Source organism: Dermacentor variabilis, unplaced genomic scaffold (assembly GCF_050947875.1).
Source record: "Dermacentor variabilis isolate Ectoservices unplaced genomic scaffold, ASM5094787v1 scaffold_12, whole genome shotgun sequence".
NCBI classification, from domain to species: Eukaryota; Metazoa; Arthropoda; class Arachnida; order Ixodida; family Ixodidae; genus Dermacentor; species Dermacentor variabilis.
Window position 1 is genome coordinate 41,270,427 of NW_027460280.1, and position 23,685 is coordinate 41,294,111.

Here is a 23,685-nt window from a genome sequence, read left to right on the forward strand (position 1 = left end):
AAATTATGCACATCAATACAAATTTTAGAATCTATGTGAAATTCAGTTAGTAAAACATTTCAATAAATGCTATACAAAAAAATGCGATAAAAAATGGTGAGTGGAGCTGTATGCACGCATATGCATGTCAATTACATTAAAGGATTCTGCACCCCTTGTATCACAATGACTCATACCCCTTGTGGAGGAACTGCAAAGAATGGGCCCAATCCAAGCGGTACATACCCAATGAGTCAAGAAGGTGACCACCACATACAAGAAATCTAAGAAGCCATTCACAATTAGAGGTCTGTGCGTCTATGAGTGGACATATTTACAAGTTTTATGTCATTGTTTTATTAAACAGAGCAGAGGTGTGATCATTGGAACAACATTATTGGCAAAAATTCTGTAATAAGCCATAGCATTTTGTGGCACATACACAGCTGCCCAGGAATGATGTGGGTAAAAATTGGAAATTAAAGTAAATCAAAGAAGTCATTCAATCTTAAAAGGGTTTTTGAACCACTTTTTTATCTAAGTTGAGAAATGCATTTGTCGATAAAACAGTATTTTAGAAATACTTTGCAGTGGAAAGGTACTTCAATGCATTCTGACGAAGCAGAGTCTATTGGCAATCAAAGATCACCTGCGATCTTCTTGGCAGTGCTCCCGGTCCTTCAATGCCTTGCACACTGCGAACTGAACGTCACTGTGGCTGGCAGTTTAATTTTATTTTGGATGTTGACAGATGCCAGTACTTGCAATTTTGGTGCCCACAACACGCCGAAGTCTGAGGCTATCTCTCAGCTTACGGTTGAGCTCATGGTGTCTCATCCTTATGCTGTGTTACAGTGTACTAGATAGCTACGCACGGCTATTCTTGCACCAAGTGACATGAGTAGCCCATTTCCTTTCGTACTTAGCCTAATGACAACCGCACAATTTCCAAAGATCGAACAAACTTCATCTTAGTGTTTGCTCGAGAGAGTATGTCGGCAGCATGCACATTGGCTATGCGATGGGCGCTGCACTCCGGACTTCCATCGAAAGGACCCCCGACATCACAAGCTTTGATCATGTTGGCAACACACCTCGAGGGTGTGCTAATCAGGAAGAACAAAACCTGCTGATCAGATGTTGGCACTCTGCCCTTGAGCCGCATCACCCAGATACAAATTGAAGCACACTGCTCTCTTCACTGTGGTTCAGCGAGCGTGCTCATCACGGCACCCCGTGGCAGCTTCGATACCTATGCTACGCTGAAGAGACAGCTACATGCATCTGTAGTGGCAAACTATGTGCATGACAGGCTTGATTGAATGGTCGTGCTCATGTGCTCCAGTCCACCCGCAGTCCTCTATCGCGCTAGTCTCCAGCAGTGGTCGAGGCCAAGAGGGAAGCCGCAGAAGATAAAGTAAATCCAGGACTCTTACGGGGTACGCCCTTGTCCGAGTTATTTTAACTTGTCATGTCCTACTTTTCCTTCCCTCTCTTTTTTTCCTGATGATCACCACATTCTATGAGGAGAGCTTCAGTAAACAGCTGAACCTCGTAAAAACGAAATCAGCGGGGTATGCGAAAGAAGTTTCCTTTCGCCAGAATCTTGTTGGGAAATGAGACGGTACAGATAGGTAATGAGTCGCAGAACATAACTTTACAGTCAAAATCCTGTTAGCTTACTTTGGCAAGCTTTGCTCGAGGATATAGAACCGCATTGCTGACTGTACAAAGTGCACCACGTGCGTCGATTAGCAGTGGCGGCACTGCCGTGGAGCAGTATTCTCAGTAAATTGCTTTCAGAGATACTATCACTTTTGCGATATTTTGCGTAACTTGGCACCAAACGCAGAGCAACCATGCATGTAGCAGCATTTCTCCAGCAATCAGTGTCGCCCGTAGGTGCAGACACGTCCGGAGCCGAGCACGAAAGTTATATCTCGTATACCGGAAAGCAATAAATCGAGATTACAGCCTTTTCGCAAAAATCTACGTTCGGCGCCGAAGCCGCACGCAATGTCTGTCAAGTGGCACCAAAACTAGGGTTTCTGAAGAACTATTACGTCAAAACCAGCGTTTTTGAAGCAAGGGATGCGTATTCCTGGACGATCACTAAATCCCGGCCCAATGCATGGCACTCCAAGCTGCGACCGCCATCTTAAGCATCATAAACAATTCCACATTGGTGGGTCGTGGATTACCTTGTTCTTGCTGTATTTTGCTCACCAAGGCACACATTACACGCTGCACTAGGTGTGCAAAAACAGTCGTCACATGTCAGTAGCAAGATGCGTGCCGCTTCAAACGGGCAACAAGAATATGATTAAACAAGATGGCAGCCATGACATGTTTCTGGCGCACACGATCGCTTCCGGTACTTGGTTGTTTTTGTAAACAAAAATTGCAACGCCCACGCAAGTGTAATGTGATGGTATTTTATGCAATTTCTGTGCAAAGCAATCGAATTTGAGCACATTTTGGAGACTGCTAGCCCTGCATGAGTAGGCATTGTGCAGGGTTATGTTCCGGCAAATTTCGTTGATGGGGGATTTTAGCACAGTGACATTTTGTTTTCGAGAGGTACGAAATGCATTGAATCCTATGACTGTTTGCCAGGCATACGAAACTATTTCATTGTCGCATGAATTTCGTTGGCGCAGGATTTTGTAATCACGAGTTTTGACGGTATTACGAATAATATCAACGGCAACCAGACAGAGTAGGCAAACAAAGCTTCCCTTAAAATATGAAGTTGTGGAAGCACAACTCAGAAGTAGCGAGCAATTCATATTGCACCTACTTTGGTTTACATACCAGCGCAATTAGAAGCTACCGCCTTGCTAGGAAGCGCTTCTTAACGGAGAACTATTTGATGGTCACCCATTTTCAAGCATTCACAAGTATTACCAACATGCCTGCATCCCAGCACGAATGTAGAAAACAGTATGAATGGTGTCCCTAATAAAATCCCGGGAACCTTGCGGGCACTTACGAATGGGGTAGCATGGTTGAGCCACAAGTGCAGGCAATGCATGCATGAAAAGCTCATGAGAAGATGGCCCACCTTAACCAAAAACTTTTGGTTTCGCTCTCTAGTGAAAAAAATTGCAACATTCCGATTCAGTTCCGCTTCATGCAAAATTATTGGTCTTAATTTTCAGTTCAGTTCCGGTCAGATAGCCTGCCCTTTGCTGTACAAACTGTTTTAGTATCAGCATGCCGAGAATTCTAAATCATTTTTGATATATCTCTTCAGCTAGATGAATGTGTGCTAGTGCTGAGATACTGATCACCACAAAAAATATTTCTATGACTAAATTATTTATTTATTTATACATGCTGCAGCCACATATAGGACTACTGACATCAAAATTGTAACTCGAAATAACTGGTAGATTCCATTCCTGCGAGCTCACAGGCATCAGCTGTAACGTACTGACACGTGTCATTATTCTAGTGCAGTTTACTTATAATGATATCAAAATGAATGAAAAATACGATTGGTATAAATGATCATCGCTATATCTGGACTGTCGTAAAATAAAGCTGCCGAACATACCTTTGTAGCTCCAAAACCAAATTTGCCACTTGTGTTATGTTTATTTATACCTCCCAACAGCGTATCAAGCATTAGGCGCGCTGAATTAGCCAGAAGTTCACACTTGCTTTCGCGGGAGTTTAAGGTTCACAACTGCAATGTCCAGCTGCTGCATGAACACTAGCAGCAATAATTAAGCATGCATGAAATCAATGAGCAACTTGATCCGACGGCAGTGCATTTTGCGTGAACACCAAGGTCGGTGTAAAAGATGGGTCATTCTCAATCTTGTCGTCCCTGTCGCACAACGCCACCATCTGTCGCGACAATGATCGCCCCATCAGAGATCTCTTCACATAACGAGGCAGCACTAAACTTCTCCATCGAAGCGCCACCTGTTTCATCGTCAGTACCGACATGCTCCCAAAGCTCGGTAATGTCAGCGGCCTCCACCGTGTTGGTTCCAGGGGTTTCGCCCAGGCGCACAAAGCCCACCTTTTCTGTTGATCAGGATGACCCCTGGTTGCAGCTGTGATAATCGAGGTGCAAAATTTGTAGCTTCGACTCAAGTGATACAACACTGCACATCGTCGGCGCCGTCTTGTATCAAGCGGGCTACCTGCTGCTGCTTCCATCGCGCATTTCCATGCTCACTGTGAAGGGGGTTTGCAAAGGGCAAGCACCGCTTCGTTCCTTGCTTTTTTTCCCCCCTCTCTCCTCACCCGTAGCTTGATCATGGACGGTGATGATGATGACATGATGCTTTTCCCTTTGTATCGGGCGGACGAACAAGTTACATCCTAGCAATAAAGAGAATGAAAAAAAAAGGAAGGGAAAAAGAGCAGTAAAGAAGGGCACAAAAAGAGGGCAAAAAAAAACATGAGAGAGAGTGAGAGAGAGAGAGAGAGATGGACCACAATCACAATAGTAAAGAATCCGACACCTGTGGCATCTGCTGACTGGTGGCTGTTCCTTGGCATCTCGTTACCGCCGCTTTCCTATGTTCGAGGCGTCACTTCGTCACTACGGTTGTCGTTGACTGTACCTGTCCTGAAGCCCTATCAAAGCCAAGTGCTTACGGCAAGAAAGTCCCAGAATGGTTCATGCAGACGTGATCACACTGTAGTACTGTGTTCAATTGTTTCTTCCACATTCCTACACGCTATTACACACCCCTTTGTCGAATGCATTTTGTCGTAACAGTGTGTGTAGAGTTCCTGCTATCGCCTCGAAAAGCAACGAACTTCTGACGCTGTTGTCGTAGAAGTGGACCGGTCCGATTGAGTTTTTAATTCGGTAGATCACCAGAGTGTCCTTTTCGGTGAGTGCCTGTTATCACATGCCGTTTTCTGCCTCATGCCCTATGTGGCGCACCTCCTCTATATATGTCCTGGCCAAATCCGCCTGTATTGGGCTCCGGACGAGGCCGTACTTCCGCTCTAGGAAGTGCACGTGCCTGACCCACTTAGTGCTGAGGCATGTTGCTGACAGGTATTCAAACACGCACCTTGCCCATCTGTCCCCGTTCATGCGTTGTAGGCGATTACGGTATGACAGCTCGCTGGCCGTTCCTCGTGCTTCAAAGCTTGACCAACCTAAGTCACCCTGCACTGCTTCATTGGCGACAGCTGCATGACAGCCCACAGCAATGTGGCCTACTTCCTGTTCTCGGCGTTTCCCGATATTGCTGATCCCGATATTTTGCTGACATGCATACAACTGTATTCGCGAAGGGTAATGCAGGGACATGGATAATTTTCCATAGGTTTCTGACCATTACATGGCGGTTGCAGCCCCACAGGCACCTGCGTTATAGTATGTTCTGTGATCGAAGGCCGGTTTGAACTATCTTCTCCTTGTGTACTCTATGCGTTTCACTATCCCAGCGAAAGTGTACGCCTAGGTATTTGCGGGATGGGTCCATGCGCAATACCTCTCCGCCCAATCGCAAGGCCACAGCATGCTCCACATCGCCCGCAGCTTGGATAACTGTGGTTTTGCGCACATTGAAGCGGAGACCCTACTTTGACATTTCGCTAGCACAGATGTCAAGTGCCTGCAAATAGTGTGGATCCTCCTAGATCAATATGAGGTCATCTGCATAGGCCAAGCCTGGGATGCATCTGTTTTCATCAATTCCCGTTGTGCAGGCCGAAGCCCCAAGCTGATTGCAATAGTGCTTTCTCTACACCTGACATGTAAAACAGATATAGGATCGGCGACAAAGGACATCCCTGATGCAGACCTCTGCATACTTTAATTGTTTCCACGGGGCCGAATTTCGCCCCAACCGTGTTCCCCAGGCACAATCGCTGGACAGTTGACAGCAGAGCCACTGGCAAGCCCAAGGCCGCTAATCATGCGAATAGAGCAGAGTGGGGTACACTATCGTATGCTTTTTCGACTTCAGCGCACAGCAGGTTAGAGAGTCGTCTTCTTTTCGCGCTATCTCTGTGCACTGAGCAATGACAAAGATGCCCTCAATGCGCCTGTCTCGACGGAAGCCATTTTGCATCTCCGTGAGAAGACACTCATTCTCTGCACATCCGCCAATCCATTCCTTTAGCCCTTGTAAAACACACTAGTCACTGTTCTGGCTCGGTAGTCGTTTAGGTTACCCTTGCTTCCTCCACATTTGGGTATCAAGGATACCCTACCGTGTCGCCAACCCTCGGGTATTTCCACTCCTTCTATAATCTCCGTGAACAAGCTAGCCACTTGTTCCCTCGAGCCTGGGCCAAGATTCTTCATCAGTTGCGCAGGAAACTGGTCGTGGCCCGGTGCTGACTGAGGTCGAATACAAGAAATCGCCTAGTCGATCGTGATACGGTTGAGCTCCCATTTTGGTCGGCACAGGTTGTTCTGATAGGTGGGTGGCCCTGATGCGGGGGGAATCGACGTGTTAGTCATTTGTTCCGACGGTTCACAGAGCGCCTCTAGGTGTTTAGTCAGAGTCTCTTTGACGTCAGTGACAACGTGGCCTGCTGCACCATCCGTTTACTGCGGGAAGGACTGATTGCCCCTGTCCAATGAACATACGTAGCGCCAGAAGTTCTGTGCTGTAGATCCTCCTTCTGATCGTAAGTTTTGGAGCTGTAGCATGTTCGCCTCTGCAAGTTTCATCTGCACCAATGCTTGCACTTTATGCTTAAAGAGCGTCAACTGATATATTAGGGCTATAAGGAAGAAACCCACATATAATGATACATTATTCACCGCATATCAGATATAACGATCAAAATTTTGCCTTCTGGACGGCGTTTTCCACGCAGTATAATCGTGAAATTTGCATTCCTAAGTTCCCCTTAAACAAACGATGCCGAGACGGGGCAGTATGTTTGCCTACGTGAGTCCATATCTGCTGCCATTAACCGCGCAGCGCGTTCCACCCGCGCGCCGATTGCAAAATCCATGGAAAGCATTGCTAGTAGGCACAGCATGCCACAAGATGGCACCAGCCGCCTCGTGTCGCTGATTACACAAGGTGCACGGCCTCGACATACTTGCGTTTTGTGTCGACACTGGAACAAATAATACATCGACACATAGTGCGCTGCACCAAATTGCGCAATCATAGGAAATCATGGTGGGACAAAGAAGTAGTGGAAGCATGGCAAGCAAGGAGAAAGGCAAACACAGAGCATCGTCGTACGGTCAGAATAGGAAACTTGGAGGCCTGTGAAGCCATGTGGAAATGCTACCTGGAGCTTAAGTCAGCTCATCGTTATAACCGAAATATTGTTATACTTGTTATCGCTATAAGTGAAGTGCACTGTATTTCTGGGGACTGCATTTCACCCTCTAACAACTTAAAGCTATTGCTCAGTGCAATGTGTGCCTGCACGATTTGGAACTTACTTGAATGTTATTGTTTCTATCTCTTGTGTATGTTCCCGCTGAACCTTCTGTAATCAGATTGTGTGTGCAATGCGAATAGTGTATTTTCTGGCTGGTATGCAAGCCGCCGCGATTACACAGGAACCTTCGACAAGCCATGTATAAAAGCCAACACGCATCACCCGCAGATCAGATTTTTGACAACTGCCAACTGTGCCGGCCGCTATCGTAGTGCTTCAAATGTCACTTGCTTTTGTGGGCACAGATTCACCCAATAAGAAGTCAGTTTTGTGATTCACAGTTGTGCTACTGTGTTCTTCACCGTCACTACAACGTGACAGTGTCAGTAGCAAATGCAGCTTAGAACATATTGTATCTAATTTTCAAGTTCATACGGGTAACGAACTGGAAAAAGCAGCACCTAAAAGCAGTGAAGGTCCTATTTTTAAACAATGTTATGTCATTAATTTCGGCAATTGATATCAGTGATGTGTGACATCATTGGCTTGTACTGTTGGCTGTTGGCACATTGGCTTGTATTGCAGTTTCAAAGACATTTAAGCGCTGTTTGAATTGAGTATCTTGCACCGACTGCAAATGAAGCGTATGCAACACGAAGCATATGTGAAAATTTCTTGCTGTTTATGGATTACGAGGTTACTGGAGCTGTGGCCAGCAGTAGCAAAGCTGGTGGTGACATCTTGTGACGATTCATCTAACTACAATGCACTGAAACTTCTTATCATAAAAGTATGGTAGGTTAACGATTACGCTGCTATGAATGCGTTACACCAGTAGTTACACCAGCATGCATCACAGGTCTGTGCGCTCACGTGACCATCACTACTTACAAGCATGCCTCATACGTCACAACGCACGGAGTGCTCTTCGAAATCAAAAACCACTACTGGTCATAACAAATGAGCATATAGCTAAACAATCATTGCGCGTGTGAGAAAATGAACATCACAATGATTACTGGCTAAATAGCCACTGATTAAGGAAAAAAAAAGCCTAAGAAATTTTGTGTCAGTAATCCTTTAGGCCAGTTTCACATGCAAGCAATCGCACAGCAGCCGAGTGGCACTGCAACGTGGCTTTGTTCTAGGGGGGACCTAGGTCTTGAAGACAAAACTACTACTATGAAGATTTTTCATTTCTGTTTTCCTAATCTACATTCATGATGAACCTGCTGGGGAAAAAAAACAAAAAAAAAGAAACTTAAAATGACGTGTTGAGGAATCAAAACACTGTTTTTATTTTACAAAACGTTAAATTTTCCTGATGAAGATGAAAGTGATGAAAATTACCCATTTTGCCGTTCCCTATTGCAAAACTGCTTATCAGAGCCACACTATATTGGTTTTGTTTCAAAAAGCATCTTTCTTGGATTGCTTTTCTGCCAAATTTTCCACGCGCAGGAGAATAAACTGCTTTTCTCACATGGTGATTAGTTTTTCCCACTTTCTATAACTCTTTTTGGTCATCAGCAATTTTCAGAAAGGCATAGTTACTCTTTCCTGACAGGGAAGGCAGGAGAAAGTATTTTCTACATGTGTGTGATCTTGTCTGTGCTTTTTCTTGTTGTGCCATAACCAGCATGCCTCTGACTATATAACCTTCTTAAACCCCTTTACACTTGATAACTTGCAACTAGACTTGTCTTAGTGGTAAGTGTGTGAAAGTACTTTATTTCAGTCCAGAGAAGATGCAGGGGAAACCCCTGCGCCACACGACTAGTCCCCATAGGGACCTCCAAGCCAAGCCCAACAGCCCGATTGCAGGCACTCTTAGTGGCGAACCATTTTCTACATTTCAATAGCAAATATGTGGCAGTCCTGTGCAAGAAGGATTCCAAAAATATTTAATTCTGCAGAGGTCAAGCTTTTTGTTCTTACTGAAGTACTCATGAGAATGGGGACTAAGGGTTATGCTGTACATTTTGCATTAGTAGATTGTCTGCTTGGCTATTAATGAAGCAACTTACATGAAAGGCATTAGGAACATCGAATTATGTGGCTTTTCAACAACTCTCTTTCTGTTTTCTAAAATTAAAGTGTCTGCTCACAATAAATTCACTGCAGGAAAATCACAGTAATCAAATCAACTACCGAACACATGCAAAAAGTGCATTGCCTGAGTATTCTACCCAACAGTTGGTGCAGAAATGCAACAAAAAATAAGCTAGAGCTCTGCTTAGACTGGTGTCTAGTAGCTTGACTTAACTGCCAAAACAAAACAGCAGAATGGAATTACTCTTTCCTGAGCAAGGTAGACAAAATGTCTATCAAGCTACCAAGAAAGGGTATTTCTAAAAGAAAAGATATGGAGTAGTTTCACGCAATCGATTCTTTTTCAAATATACAAAAGGTTATGCAAAATCACTGGCTTATACAGCTGATACTGCCAAAACGTATAAGAGAGCTTTTCATTTCTACCACAGAAAACAGACAAAACCTCACCACGTCGGTGGAATTCGTCATCATCGCTGTCTGTCAGTTCAGTCCCCGATTCCGTGGTCTGTTCACGAGGCTGCACGGACAAGGACTCCACCCATGAACTGAGGTCGAAGGCATGCCTGAATGTTTTTGGATCAAAGGAGCCCTTCCTAAAGGGTTTGCGGGGACAGCTAGTGTGGCAAGATTGTTCCTGTGCTTGTTGGCCAGCACCTGCATTCAGCAGTGAATATGATCAGGGTTTTCACTGCCCTTGTATTCATTTGCATGCTTTGTCTGTTATTAGTACAGATGTCCATAAAACACGGTAAATGTTTTGAGGTTTTAGGAAGCATGGTGGTCCACAGTTCAACACACAGGTAGAAGCAGCCCTAAGATTTTGGAGCAGTAAAAAGCAGAAGAAATCAAACTTTCAATGTTCCAAGCATACTGAACGTGCTTACACAAGAGTCGACAAAACACTTTTTTCTTTCAGTAAGGAAAAATAAAACTACAACTGCCCTAAAGGTGAACAGCAATGAAAGTTTGCACCCCATAAAAAGCCTAGTTTCAGGCAGTAAACATACAGCAGCCTCCCTGCAAAATTTAATGGATAAAATATGAGCGAAGTTCTCGATACCAAAACACATACATTAGAGCCCCAATGATGTTTTTTTCAAGGGACTACGAAAAAAAAAGAAAAGTAGGCCACAAATCACCACAGCAACGGTGAAAACATGTTTGACTGGCTGCCAGTAGTTACTAGATGTCCCAGCACTTTTACTGTAATCGGGGGCAGTGTGTACGTACGTGTGAAAAAGAAAACTTTAGCTTGGACCCAACTCTGATGCCAACTATTCAAATATATGTAAAATGCAGAACTGCTTTTTCGAGATAACACTTTGGTTAATTTTAATGGCACTTGTTGAAGTCTAGAGAAATGATTTAGGGCCTGAATTTTTTTATAATTGAAAAAGACACTTACATAAGCACGTTATACTGCAGAGTGGTTGATCAGTTTTGACTACTTTAGATGTACTATTAGATGGAATTTACAGAATTGTAATATTTTTCATTGCCAATTTAGAGTTGTAAACTTCATAGTTTCGTTTTCTAAAAGTTTGCAATTAGACAATTTTTATTAAAAAATCTAGTCAAAATAAAAAATCTACTTCGAACAGTCACCTGATTACAACTTTTCAGTGCTACAAACCTCACCAACTATGGTGCAGTGATTGCTGAGAAAAATAATTTCTCCTCTCCTATTTATTTAGATAGGGGGCCCCAAAACTGAAGCTCCCTCTTAAGGGACACATACAATGTTCCGCGACAGTGGCCCCGTTCCACTCTTGATATGCTTCACCACATAACACGGCTCTACCGCAGCAAATTTCCTAAAGAGAACCAGCTACCATGCAATACTCAAGTCCCTTGCTGCTCCCAAAATAAATGTAGCCCTGTGTTCAGCAGATTTGGCTGAGTGTGCGTAGCTTTCGGTCAATTTTACCCGATGCATTTTTCTTCAGGTGCTTCACCAACTGCTTTGTGCACGTTTCTCTGAATATGCTTGTGCAGTGTCTGGCTTGTTGCAGCATGTACAGTGCACGTCACCCTTGTGTAGAGCGTGGAAATGGAAGCCGCTGAGCCGCTCCGGAGGCAGCCAGCGATGTCTAAAACACCCAACCACTGGCATGCGTTGGCACGCTGTCAACCTGTGAAATGTCAAATGCGTCGAAAGCGTTGGTCGCGAACACGGTGACACGTGGCTACGCGCAGAGGTTTTGCCGACTACTGATGTTAGAACATCGGCGATGTGTGGCAACGCGTTGCCAGCGTGCACTAATCAGAGGCTGCGGTATGCTTAAACTGCCCAAATCTCTTCAGCTTCCAATAAAATGTTCTTGCTGTGATACTATAAACTGCAGTCAGAAAAAAGATTAACTCAAAACCAAATCCCTATGATTGCCGCAGATGCAAAAACACTGACACCTGCAATCGTCAGAGTTCTTTGGATGCAAGACGCACATTACAGTGTTCCGAAAGACAATGTCGTCACACTAGACTGGCATCATGACCAACAACCGTGGATTGTGGCAGTGCGATGTGGATCCAAGCCGAGTTCGAACGACGCCAATAAATTCAACCTACCAACTGTCATTATGCCGGTCTCAATGCGATCGTCTGATAAAACATCCAACCAAATCACGATTGCTGCAATGTTTGTGCTAGGTGTATGTATATTTTTAGTGCTATAAACATATGAAAACATGCTTCCGACCTCCAAAGTCTGGATAATCAGCACTCGCCTGTCGTCGATATTGTTATGCATAGCCCTAGCGCGTCTATCGAGTTTGTAAGTGGTGAGTGAATGAGCCCAGCTGAGAAACATCATCTAAGGAAATGAATTTTCAGTACTGTTTGGCACTGCAGCGATTTAAAATATAACACTCCTGGCTTTGTGTAGTCTGTGATGGGGTGAATGAACCGTGTGGAGCTTTGGGTGATGAACCGCAGAGTGTTTCGTGTTGTCTCAGGTGAATCAAGTTTATCAGGTAAGCTCTGTGTGTTTCCAGTGGCAAAGATAACTTTTAAAAGCAAAAGCCACTAGTAGCCGAACAATGGGAAGTATGTATACATAATCAGTCATGCCATCCATTTCAGTTGACAGTGCACTCTTCTATTTGGCATGTGAATCCAGTTCAGTACGTTTACAGTACTCCTTCACAAATTTCTTTCAAGTGCATGCGTCTTATGGGCTAATTGGGGACAAATCGCCCATGTAGCACTCAAGAACGCTAATGTACTGAAGAAAACATGACACAGCACTCTCATGTCTGAGCCAGCGTGTCCTTATACTTGAACACTGCAAAAAGAAATGATCTGTTTGAAATTCGTGCACCGCGTGCAATGCATAGGAGGACGTCCATCATGCAAGACCTATATATGCATGCAGCCCCGTATACCAGGACTGCTTCGATGGCTGCTTATTGGCTTTTGATCTCTTTTTTTTCTTTATGGAAAGAGCAGATGGTGTGAGTGCGTTGCGGGGAAGGAGAAAAGGTGTCATCAGTGCTTTGTGCACTGGTATTCTTAAACTGCCTAAATCTCTTCAGCTTCCACTAAAATGTCTCTCACTGTGATACTATAAACTGTAGTCTGGAAAAATAAATCAAAACCGAGTTCCAAATGCATTTTCGCAGAATGCATTTGATTAACACGTTAACACTTACATTGCAACATTATGCCAATATACAGCATATGCAGCTGAAATAAAAGCATTCTGTAAAGGTGAACAACTGCTCCTGCAATGACAAACTTCGTAGTACTACAGTGAAATCTCAATATAACGAACTTCAGTGGACCGCAGTAAATTGTTTGTTATTCTGAAAGATCATTATAGTGAAAGCCCCAAAATTAACCATTCAGCCCATCAACCCATCAGTTCATAAGTTGTCACCATATGAGCTATCCACGAAAATGTCGCGGTTGGCTCTCAGCATGCGCTGTTGCTATTTTCCATAGATTCTGCCGCCACGTACCAGTGAAGCACCGTATAATAAGAGTGATGCGCGCAAGACAGACGCTAACGGCAGGAAAACTACTGCCAAAAAGGTAGCTTCATGTCGCCTCCAAAGTGCAATGCCCCGCCCCCCTTCTTGCTTATTGTTTGTTTTTCACATTTCTTGCTCCCCACGGACACCACAACTGTCTCGCTTGAGGCTGACACCTGAACTGTGTCAAAGCGCAAGCGCACATAAAAAACACTGTCTGGAAAGTGCAATATACAACTGTGTGGCATCCCCGCGAGTACGGAGGTTACATTTTACATGCATGTAGTTAGCACGGCCGCAGAAAGAAGCGTGAAAGAAAGAGGCATGCGCAGAAAGAAGGGTGAAAGAAGGAAGAGACGTGCCTCCGTTGCTAGGCAGCACTTTTGGGCAGAGCATGTGCTCGCAAAACCTGATGTGTCAGCGCCTCCACTTGCCCGAATTTTTTTTTTTCTTTCTTGGGTGCCGTCTCAGGTTTTCCGAACCCATGCACCGTGATCTCCAATCTCTGTGCCTCGTCTTCTAGCCTATTGTTTTGGCTGCCGTGAAGGATACACGGAAGTGTAAGAATCTTCAGATTTTGGAATATTAGTTCGTAGTACTGAGGTGGTAACATCAGAGGGAAATCCTTATTCTGAAAAGTTCGGTATACTGAAGGTCGTAGTACTGAAATATTTTTACATTGGAACTATAAGCAGTCAGCAGGGGATTTCTGAAAAGGTTGTTAATCTGAAAATTTCGTTAATGTGATGTTCGTAGTAACAAGGTTTCAGTGTAGCACAGAAGAACTGCTGCCATGTGTTTCAGCCAAAACAAAACTGCTGTATATCCAACTTACTTCCTCGGAGGCACCCCTGTGAAGACAGTTCAAGCCCTTCCTATTCTGAGTAGCATTCAGTGCTTTTCTCGACTTTTCCGCATATGTCACCAGCAGTTTATGTAAGGCTCACCCCATCCTTGGGTTTGTGTCCTGTTTCTCCCTTTCCTGTGGACCTGAGGTTTTCAGAACACTCTACACTTTTATCATTTTGCCACGGCTTGAGTACTGCTTATCAATATAGTCCCCATACCAAACTCACCTCGCTGACAAACGTGAGCTTGTTCAGCACCAGGCAACAAGCACACTCTACTCCAATCTTTTCAGTTGTTTCAACCTCATACCAGCCTACGAGGATCGTCTCAATGCCCTCAAGTGGCACACCCTGCAATACTACTGCAATATTGCGCTAGTATCTCTATTCTGCAGAACGGCTCTCTGAACAGCACTCATCTTTCTTTTTCAGTCCATCTGAACAAGCGGTCAGGACAGCCCGAGCCTCATCACACCTGCGAGGCTCGACACTGCAACTCCATGCTTATAACTGGCATACAAAGCTTTCTCTCCACCCCCCGGCCATTTTGACTATCCTACTCCGAGACCGAACTGAAGCGGCACTCCTGTGCTTTATGCACCCGTCGACTGCCCAGTTCTTGTGTGCGTCCACTTGTGCATGCGTGTGTGTGTTCATGTGTGCATGCGGGCTTGCGAGTATGTGTGTACAGTACTCACGGATTGAAATAGAACATTTGGAGCGCGTGGCCATTGCTACATGCAACGCCGCTCATAGGTGCCCATAGAACCAAAGTGCTGCATTGAGGTATAGCGCGAGGGGGAAAACATTTACGGAACAGAATTGCTCCTTCTGGTCACCAACAAGCCGGCCTGTGGTTTAACACACTGCCAGTGTGGCCCTGCAAGGCTTGCGCGCCTTCATGTGCCGACCGAAATGGCTCGACGGTGCGCACCTGCGGGAGCAGATGACGCTCTCGTTACACGCGCTTTGGCGATGCAGCATGCATGCTGTGCAAGCAAGACACAAGATTCAGTTATGAGATTGCACCTTACGTGCGTTCGTAGATATGATAAAGATCTGCACGAAAGAATAGCTTATTTCATGCAAACACCTGTGGAGCAGCTGATGAGAAACTGCCTGCTTTATTTCAGCCTTGAAATGACACCTCCCAGCATTGTTGGTCAAACTGACGTCAGCAGAAGCCGAGCCACAGGTAGTTATATATGGCGAACACAAGACGCGCCTCCGTTTCAGGCATGAGCAGCAATGCCAGGCAATCCCATCTCGAAACGGATGCAGATTGTGACTGTCTGCAGCAGGTTTACTGCAGCAACAAATTGCCAATAAGACCGGACGCCCCCGCTCGTCAGAAAGCAGGATTGTGAGGGCTTTCAGGACGGATGCTTGCTTGACAAATCTGCCCAGAGGACACCGACCGAAGGTGACAACCGAGTCTGACGACGAGCGTATAGTTGAAGCTGCAAGACGAAATACGAAACGACCTGGGGCTCACAGCCAGCACACTAGTACGCGAGCGCCTTCACATGGGTGGCCTTCGTAGTGTGGCGGCGAATAAGCCCTTCATCTCTTCAGAAAACAGGATCAAAAGGCTGCTGTTTGCACAGAGTCCTGGACAGTGGAAGAGTGGCAGAATATCATTTTTATGGACGAGAGCACATTTACATCAAAATGGGACCAGCAGCAGCGAGCGTGGAGGACACGTAGCACGAGGTAGGTGGACTCCTTCACAAATTCAGGGGTTACACATCTTTTCTAAAAAAAATCAACCAATGTTTATCTTTCTTTACATTCCCATAGCGCATGATAGATAGGATAGATAGATGGTATGTGGCAGCTAGGTATGCATTTTCATCAAAAACTATGTTTTACATTCCGTGCACTCCGCTACCGCGAGGAGAGAGCGCACGCCGAAACACTTTTCACCAGCGCCTTGTTTTATGCGTTGGACACGAGCAGTTCGTAGAAATGGTCACTAAAGGCAGTGTATTCTGCCAACATTCAAGACCAGGACCCCCTATCGTCGCGGTTATCAATCGCAGTGAAGTAAAATAATGTCTTGTGTTCTTTCCGCTTCCTTCACCCAGGTTCGACGCCCTCAATCTGCATTGTGTTGCAAGCAGCGGTCAATGTAGCGTCAACAAGTGGGGGTGTATTTCCAAAGACGGCTTGGGTCCGCTTGTGCACCTGGACGGCCGCTTTAATGCCGCAGCATACTTAGACCTCCTCGACACCTGCCTTATGCCGTACGCCCTGGATGGCCCATTTAAGGATGGCTTGTTTTACTTTCAGCATGACCGGAGGCCAGTTCACACTGCAGCAACCGTGACTCGCCTGCTGGAAGACAGGTATGTGATGGTGTTGAACTGGCTTCCGCAAGGTGCGGACATGAATATTACTGAGAATGTATGGGCTGAAATAAAGAAGGCCCTGTCTCGCCGGACGCTCCGCAGGTGTTCTTCGGACAACCTGTGGGCGGCTGTTCAAGAAGAATGGGAGAAGTTAGTGCGTTCTTCCTTGGCCGATAGCCTCTACGAAAGCTTGCCATGCAGAATGGTCACCGTATTCGCTGCTAGGTGCGAACCAACAAAATACTGAGACTTCATTTAAATGTTGCACGAGGACAAGCCTGTGACTGCTTCTCTTTTTTTGGCGTTACAAAACGGACGAAATAAACTTTCTTTTCTATTGTGCAACTGTTGATCATGTCTACGAAGGCACGTACAGCACTATCTCGTAGCTGAATCCTGTGTCTTAATTTCACAGCATGCGTGCCGCATCGCCAAAATGAGTGTAACGAGAGCGTTGCCCGCTCGCGCAGATGCGCAAGCAGACGCCGCCGCAAAACGGGCAATGCACACCACCGAGCCATTTCGGTCGGCACACGAAGGTGCGCAAGCCTTCCAGCGCCACGCAGGCAGCGTGGTAAACCACAGGCCGGCTCGTTGGCGACCGGAAGGAGCAATTCTGCTTTGTAGATGTTCTCCCCCTCACGCTATGCCACAATGCAGCACCTTGGTTCCATGAGCATCCACAGGCGGTGCTGCACGTAGCGACGGCCACATGCTCCGAACGTCCTATTTCAATCCGTGAGTACTGTACGTGTGTATAAGTGGGTGCATGTGTGTACACGCATGTTCATGTGTGCGGGCAGACTCGCGAGCGTGTGTGTACGTGGGTGCGTGAGTGTTCTGGACCCAGCAAATTCCTGCACCAGATGGCTGGCTATCAGACACTCTAGCGACAGGACCTCAGCCTTTCTTTTTTAACCTTGCGAGCTGTCTAGAGTGCCATGTTGTCGTGAAGATTATTATTATTATTATGGTTATGATTATTATTAGAATAATCACTACAACAGTGAATGTGTTGAAGCCAGCATGACAAGTTTTTCAATAAATTTCTGGAGCTTCGTGCGTTCTCACTCTTCTAATAAGAGTGCTGAAGATGTCTTCTTGATGAAAATGGTGATGTCTTGAAAGCTGCTGATGCTCTTTCAGAACATTTCTGTTCCGTATATGGTGCAAAAGATGCTTCAAGTTTCCTTCTCAGTCTGGCGCGGTGCGTACGCTATCAGTCAATGAAGACCCTGTTTTCAAATGTATGAAGTGCCTCAAACTTTCCCTTTCTTGTGGTGCCATGGTATTCCTTCCGCAGTGCTTAACCCTTTCAGACGAGCTGTCTACACAATTGTGTACTGCAAAATACTGCATCAAAAGCAAATATTTAAAATGTGTCGCATATATCTTGAAACATGGTTGGTTGGTTAATTCAGGTTTAATGTCGCAAAGGCGACTAAGGCCATGCTGCGCCAGTCACAAGACAATAGGAAGCACAATGTTAAAGCAGGTAAACCTGCGTTACATTATAGTTGGTATAAATAACCAGTTGTCTCCAAAAAGGGGCGAACAAGTTAGTAAATGGCACTAGCGGGTCATCTTCCAGCAGGGTTGCCAGATGGTCCCAAGACTTAGCCAAATGATCGCAAAATGTAGCCCAAAAATAGCCAGACCCATGTTTTTGGTGAGCAAAAAGTAGCCGAAAACATAGCCAAAAGATTTGATGATTTTGTGCAGCTGTCTTATAGATGGTGTCCAAATCCCACTGCATATTTTCCTGGCTCTAAATTTACTCCTGCCGCAAGCGTAAGGAATTCTTGGTTAGAGCTGCCACACAGACGTGGATTTGCGCTCCATTTATTCTTATAATAAACCAAGGAATTTCTTTTCTGATTTACTCATGACATTATTGGTATTTACTGAGCCGCGTTCTGGGCTAGCTTTAGTTCGCGCCTCGCTTTACCTGAGGCATTTTTCTATAAGAGTCGGCCGAAATATTGCCAGCTCCAACCTCAAGGATCAGAGTAGGCTGGTCACGATCGAGTGCCCAAGAGGCGACCCGAACTCAAGGCTTTAAAGTAAGGATGCCTTTCCTCTAGGCTTGATTTCTAAAATAAACATGTTATTTCTCTCCCGCTCTCTCTATCAATTTCTTCAAAAGCAGCTCGACGCTGAGCTAACAAATGCTGCTTGGAGGAGCACTGGACTCTGCAGAAAACTTGAAACCTTCTCGCATTTTCTTCGTGCGAAGAAGCGGTTATTGTAACTGCAATTCGCCTTTGAGTGGGAAAGAATAGAATGTCCTTCTGGCCCTTAACCGAAGAGATAAATTAAAGTTTATAGTTTTAATTGCCAGCTGGATTACAGCACTAGCAATAATTTAGGTGGTATTAGTATCAAAAAGGGTTGAACGGCGCAATATCTGAACAGGGATTCGCTGGTGAGAGTCCTGTAATATGAAAACGTGCACGTAAGTTTCAGTGAATGCAGGCGAGAATGCGTGTTGCCAAATTTCCGAGGAGAGACTGTGTGCGATTACAGTGCGATTTGAAAAAACAAGAAATGTAATTCTACTAAGGAACACACAAAACTTAATTTATGGGTCGCGACAGCTGTCATGAAGTTAACTAAAGTGTCAACCCCTTTGTCTGACAAATTCAAGCACTACACATCAGCATAGGAAGTCAGTAGAGCACTAATATACCTTTGCATAATGGCAAGAACTACTTGCCCAACGACCACTGCGATGTGGGCAAAAATAATAAAATATGGAAGTAACAGTAGCACAAACACCTGTTATGTATATCGAACGTAGTTCTTTCTTTTCTTTTTCATCACAGTTCGAAAATACGCATGCACAAAGTACAATGCAATGCATAGCAAGTCGAAGAAAGAAGAATTAAAATGGTCAAAAACTATGTGCATATAAAAAGTATGCCATAATCACAATTACTCGTACGCACATAGCATCAATGAAAAAAAAAATTGTCGCAGGAGTACAGTATGAAAATCGACGAGTTATCCTTACTTTGCCAAGGCAATCATTCACCGACCTTTGATGAGCAATTGCCTTGCCATCGTCACTGTGGACAAACATGCTTTTCATATACTTACAGAGCTTATCATTGTAATAATATGCGACATTCAAAAAGTACCATGAAACAATCGCAACTTTCACATAATACAAAGCTGCTTGACTAAAACAAAGAATGAAAAAAGAAAACATTGCAAAGAGTCCCAGTTGATAAATTTCACACTGGGGATTTACACAACTGGATTAAATACATAATCTAGCCCCATTTGAGTTAACTCGTATGGTCACTTGGATCATATGGAACAGCAGGCTTGAAACACTACAGAAACTGTTCATCTGGCTGAAAATCCTTGCAGCAGTCCCCACTCTCTGCCAGACCAAACTTAACGAAGTGTCTTATTCGACATGTGGTTTCTTAGATCATTCTTTGTCAACTAAACCTGGCTGAACAACATGCTTTCTACGGCTGCGTTCGAAACAGGCAGCACAAGCAGGGGCAAAGCGAGCTCAGATAGCAGGGGGAACATTGAATTTCCACCACTGTTTCTTGCATTTTTGCATTAAGGACCACGTGAAAATGACGTGCCACGACATGCGTCCGTATACTTGAGCTGTTGCGCAAAGACACATGATGATTGCTGTATAGCAGACGGCACGGAACACATAGTTGACAGCTGAGTCACGCCTGAGCTGGCAGCAGATGGCACTGAACCCAAAACAAAAAGAAGAGAGCTTAGCGCTGGAATAACGTATAAACATGGTAGCCATGACTTAACGTCATCCTCCCAGCGCCAACATTGTCTAAAAACATACCCTTCGAGATTGCCTTCATATCTTGGCAGCAGCAATGAGCTTTGGTTTTTCATAAACCGGTATTCCCTAATTTTGTCAGTGTTGACGTGGTCCTCAGGACGCGGGAAATCCATAAGACAAATATAGCCCAAATATAGCCATATAGCCAACTCAGGATTTTCGATGCCAAGCCGCATACAAAGTAGCCCTATTTGGCCATTAATAGCCCAATGTGGCAACCCTGTCTGCAGTAATAGGGCAGGGTGTAAAGGTATATGTAAATTATACAGGTTGTGCTCAAGCTTCCGTCTCTGTGTTTCGATGTGTGGACATGTAAGAAGGGTGTGCATTACTTTAAGAGGTGCATGGCACTTCTCGCAAGTTGGCAGGTTTTCTTTTCGAAGGAGAAAATTGTGAGTAAGATGTGAGTGTCCAATATAAAATCGATATAAGATCACCTCATAGTTCCTGGTCACTGCACGACTTCCACTTGCCAATAACGGGCATAGTAAGATGTAGCTAATTGCTTATACAATGGTCCCATTCGTGTTGCCATTTTGACCTCAAGGCCTTCCGTATTGCACCGATACTATCTTTATGTGGAAGTGTTGTCTTTGTTATGTCATTGTCACTGATGCCCATCTATCCACTGATTCATTACCTAGTATACCAACATGGCTTGGTACCCAGCAAAGCCTAATTGATCTGCCGTATTTGTTTGATGTTACTATGTTTAACATATCCCCTAACAGTGGTTCGCGTTTGGATTTCACGTGTAGAGCCTTCAGTTGGCTTAAGGAATCTGTGTGTATGACTGTGTTTTCCTGTTTATCAGCGATGATCTTTTGAACTACAGTTCATATTGCATAGACTTTGGCCATGTAAACAGAGGCATGCTGTGGTAATCGAATACTTGTTTCCCAATTTTTTGTCACGGCCTGCCCACCCATGTCTTTCTGTTTAGAGCCATCAGTGTAAAATTCCATGTAATTTTTATATTTGTCCTGAAAAGCGCGGAATTCTTGTACGATGTGTTCGTGTGGAGTGTCATTTTTCTTTAGAGGTACCAATGCCCAATCACATAACTGTATCAACTCGAACCATGAGGGTAATCGCCGTAGCCTTTTAGCAACCTGAAGGGCCTCATGAGGAATGTCATGATCATGACAGTATTCCTCTTATCACAAAAGAATCATGCTCAGTATATTTGTGCAGTGTAAGCATGAGTTGCCCTGTGTGACGATGTTGTAGGGTATGTGTTGTGGTGAGGACTGGATTCTGAGTACGTAGGAGAAAGTTCGTAGCACTCTGTGCAGCTGTAAAGGAAGCTGATCAGAGTCAACATATAACAATGAACAGGTGATGTTCTGTAAGCACCACTTGCCAGTCATAGTACAAGGTTATGAACTGAATCAAGTCGTCGGATGTAAGACTGTCTGGCTGAACCATATATGATGCTACTACCACGGTCCAATATGCTACGTTCCAAAGTGTGGTTGATGTGTAGCAGGCATTTACGGTCAGAGCGTCAGCACTTCCAGGACAGAACTTTGAGGATGTGAAGTGCACTGTACGCTTTAATTTTAAAACTATTTATGTGTTTCAGAAAGTTCAACTTTTTATCAAGCAAAACGCCCAGAAACTTCTGTCATTGTTTTATCGGTAGTGTGGCTTCCTGTAGCTTAAGGATGAGATCTGATTGTAGACCTACTTTTTGTGAAAAGACAACACTAATAGTTTTTTTCAGTTCAGTACGAAAACCGTTTTCAGATGCCCACTCGGTGAGTTTGTTCAATGCACTTTGAATTTGCCATTCGTAGGTTGCCAAGTTTGATGCACAACATGCAATTTATAGATCATCCACATATAACAAGTCCATTATAGAGGATAGAATTACATTATTTACGAAGTTCATTTTCACCACAAACAGTGCTGTGCTTAATACACATCCCTGTGGCACACCACTTTCCTGAATAAATATGCATGACTGCAACATTCCTAAATGCACTTGGAATGTTCCGTCTGACATGAAATTGGCTAGACATTTGAGCATTCTACCACGGATCCCTAAATCCGTTCATCATCATCATCATCATCAGGCTATTTTATGTCCACTGCAGGACGAAGGCCTCTCCCTGCAATCTGCAATTACCCCTGTCCTGCGCCAACACGTTCCAACTAGCACCCGCAAATTTCCTAATTTCGTCACACCACATAGTCTTCTGCCGTCCTCTACTGCGCTTCCCTCCTCTTGGTATCTAGTCTGTCACCCTAATGGTCGAACGGTTGTCTATTTACATGACATGCCCAGTGCCATTTTTTTCTCTTAATGTTTATTAGAATATTGTCTACACCCGTTTGCTCTCTGGTCCGAATCGCTCTCTTTCTGTCTCTTAAGTTATGCCTAGCATTCTTCGTTCCATCATTCTTTGCGCGATCCTTAACTTGTTCTCAAGCTTCCTTGTCAGTCTCCAAGTCTCTGCCCCATATTTAAGGACTGGCAAAACGCACTGATTGTTCACCTTCCTTTTCAATGACAATGGTAAGCTCCCAGTCAGGAGCTCACGTTGTCTGCCATATGCAATCCAACACATTTTTATTCTTCTGTGAATTTCCTTATCATAGTCAAATTCCCTGTGATTAGTTGACCAAGGTAAACGTACTCCTTCACAGACTCTAGAGGCTGACTTGCAATCTAGAACTCTTGTTCCCTTGCCCGGTTATTTATCATTATCTTTGTCTTCTGCATATTAATCTTCAACCACACCCTTACACTCTCCCTGGTAATGCCCTTGTAACTTGTCCACATTGTTGCTGAATAGAACAATGTCATCAGCAAACAGAAGGTTGCTGAGGTATTCACCGTCGATCCGTACTCCTAAGCCTTCCCAGTTTAATAGCTTGAATACTTCTTCCAAGCAGGCAGTGAATAGTATTAGAGAATGTGCCTCCTTGTCTGACCCCTTTCCTTATAGGTATCTTCCTACTTGTGTAGAATTCAGGTGGTTAAGGAACCTCTGTAGATATTTTCTAAGGTATTTACGTAAGCATTTCGTACTCCTTGATTATGTAATGCCTCTATGACTGGTGGTATCTCTACTGAGTCAAATGCATTTTCGTAACCTATGAAAGCCATATAGAGAAGCTTATTGCACTCTGTGGATTTCTCGATAACCTGATTAATGACATCGATGTGATCCATTGTAGAGTGTCCCTTCCTGAAGCCAGCCTGTTCCCTTGGTTGACTAAGTCCAGTGTTGCCCTTATTCTATCTGAGATTATTTTGGTAAATATTTTATATAATACTGGGAGTAAGCTAATTGGCTTATAATTTT

General features: G+C 44.5%; 1 protein-coding gene across 5 annotated transcripts in view; it reads right to left on the bottom strand.

Annotated features, from left to right (window-relative positions):
• LOC142566119 (uncharacterized) overlaps positions 1 to 23,685 on the bottom strand; it is a 117,360-nt gene that overhangs the window by 29,067 nt on the left and 64,608 nt on the right. For all 5 annotated transcript variants that reach the window (XM_075676919.1, XM_075676917.1, XM_075676915.1 and 2 more), the window contains one exon: positions 9,817 to 10,023. In XM_075676919.1, coding sequence (XP_075533034.1) covers positions 9,817 to 10,023 — 207 coding nt within the window. The remainder of the gene's footprint in view (positions 1 to 9,816; positions 10,024 to 23,685) is intronic.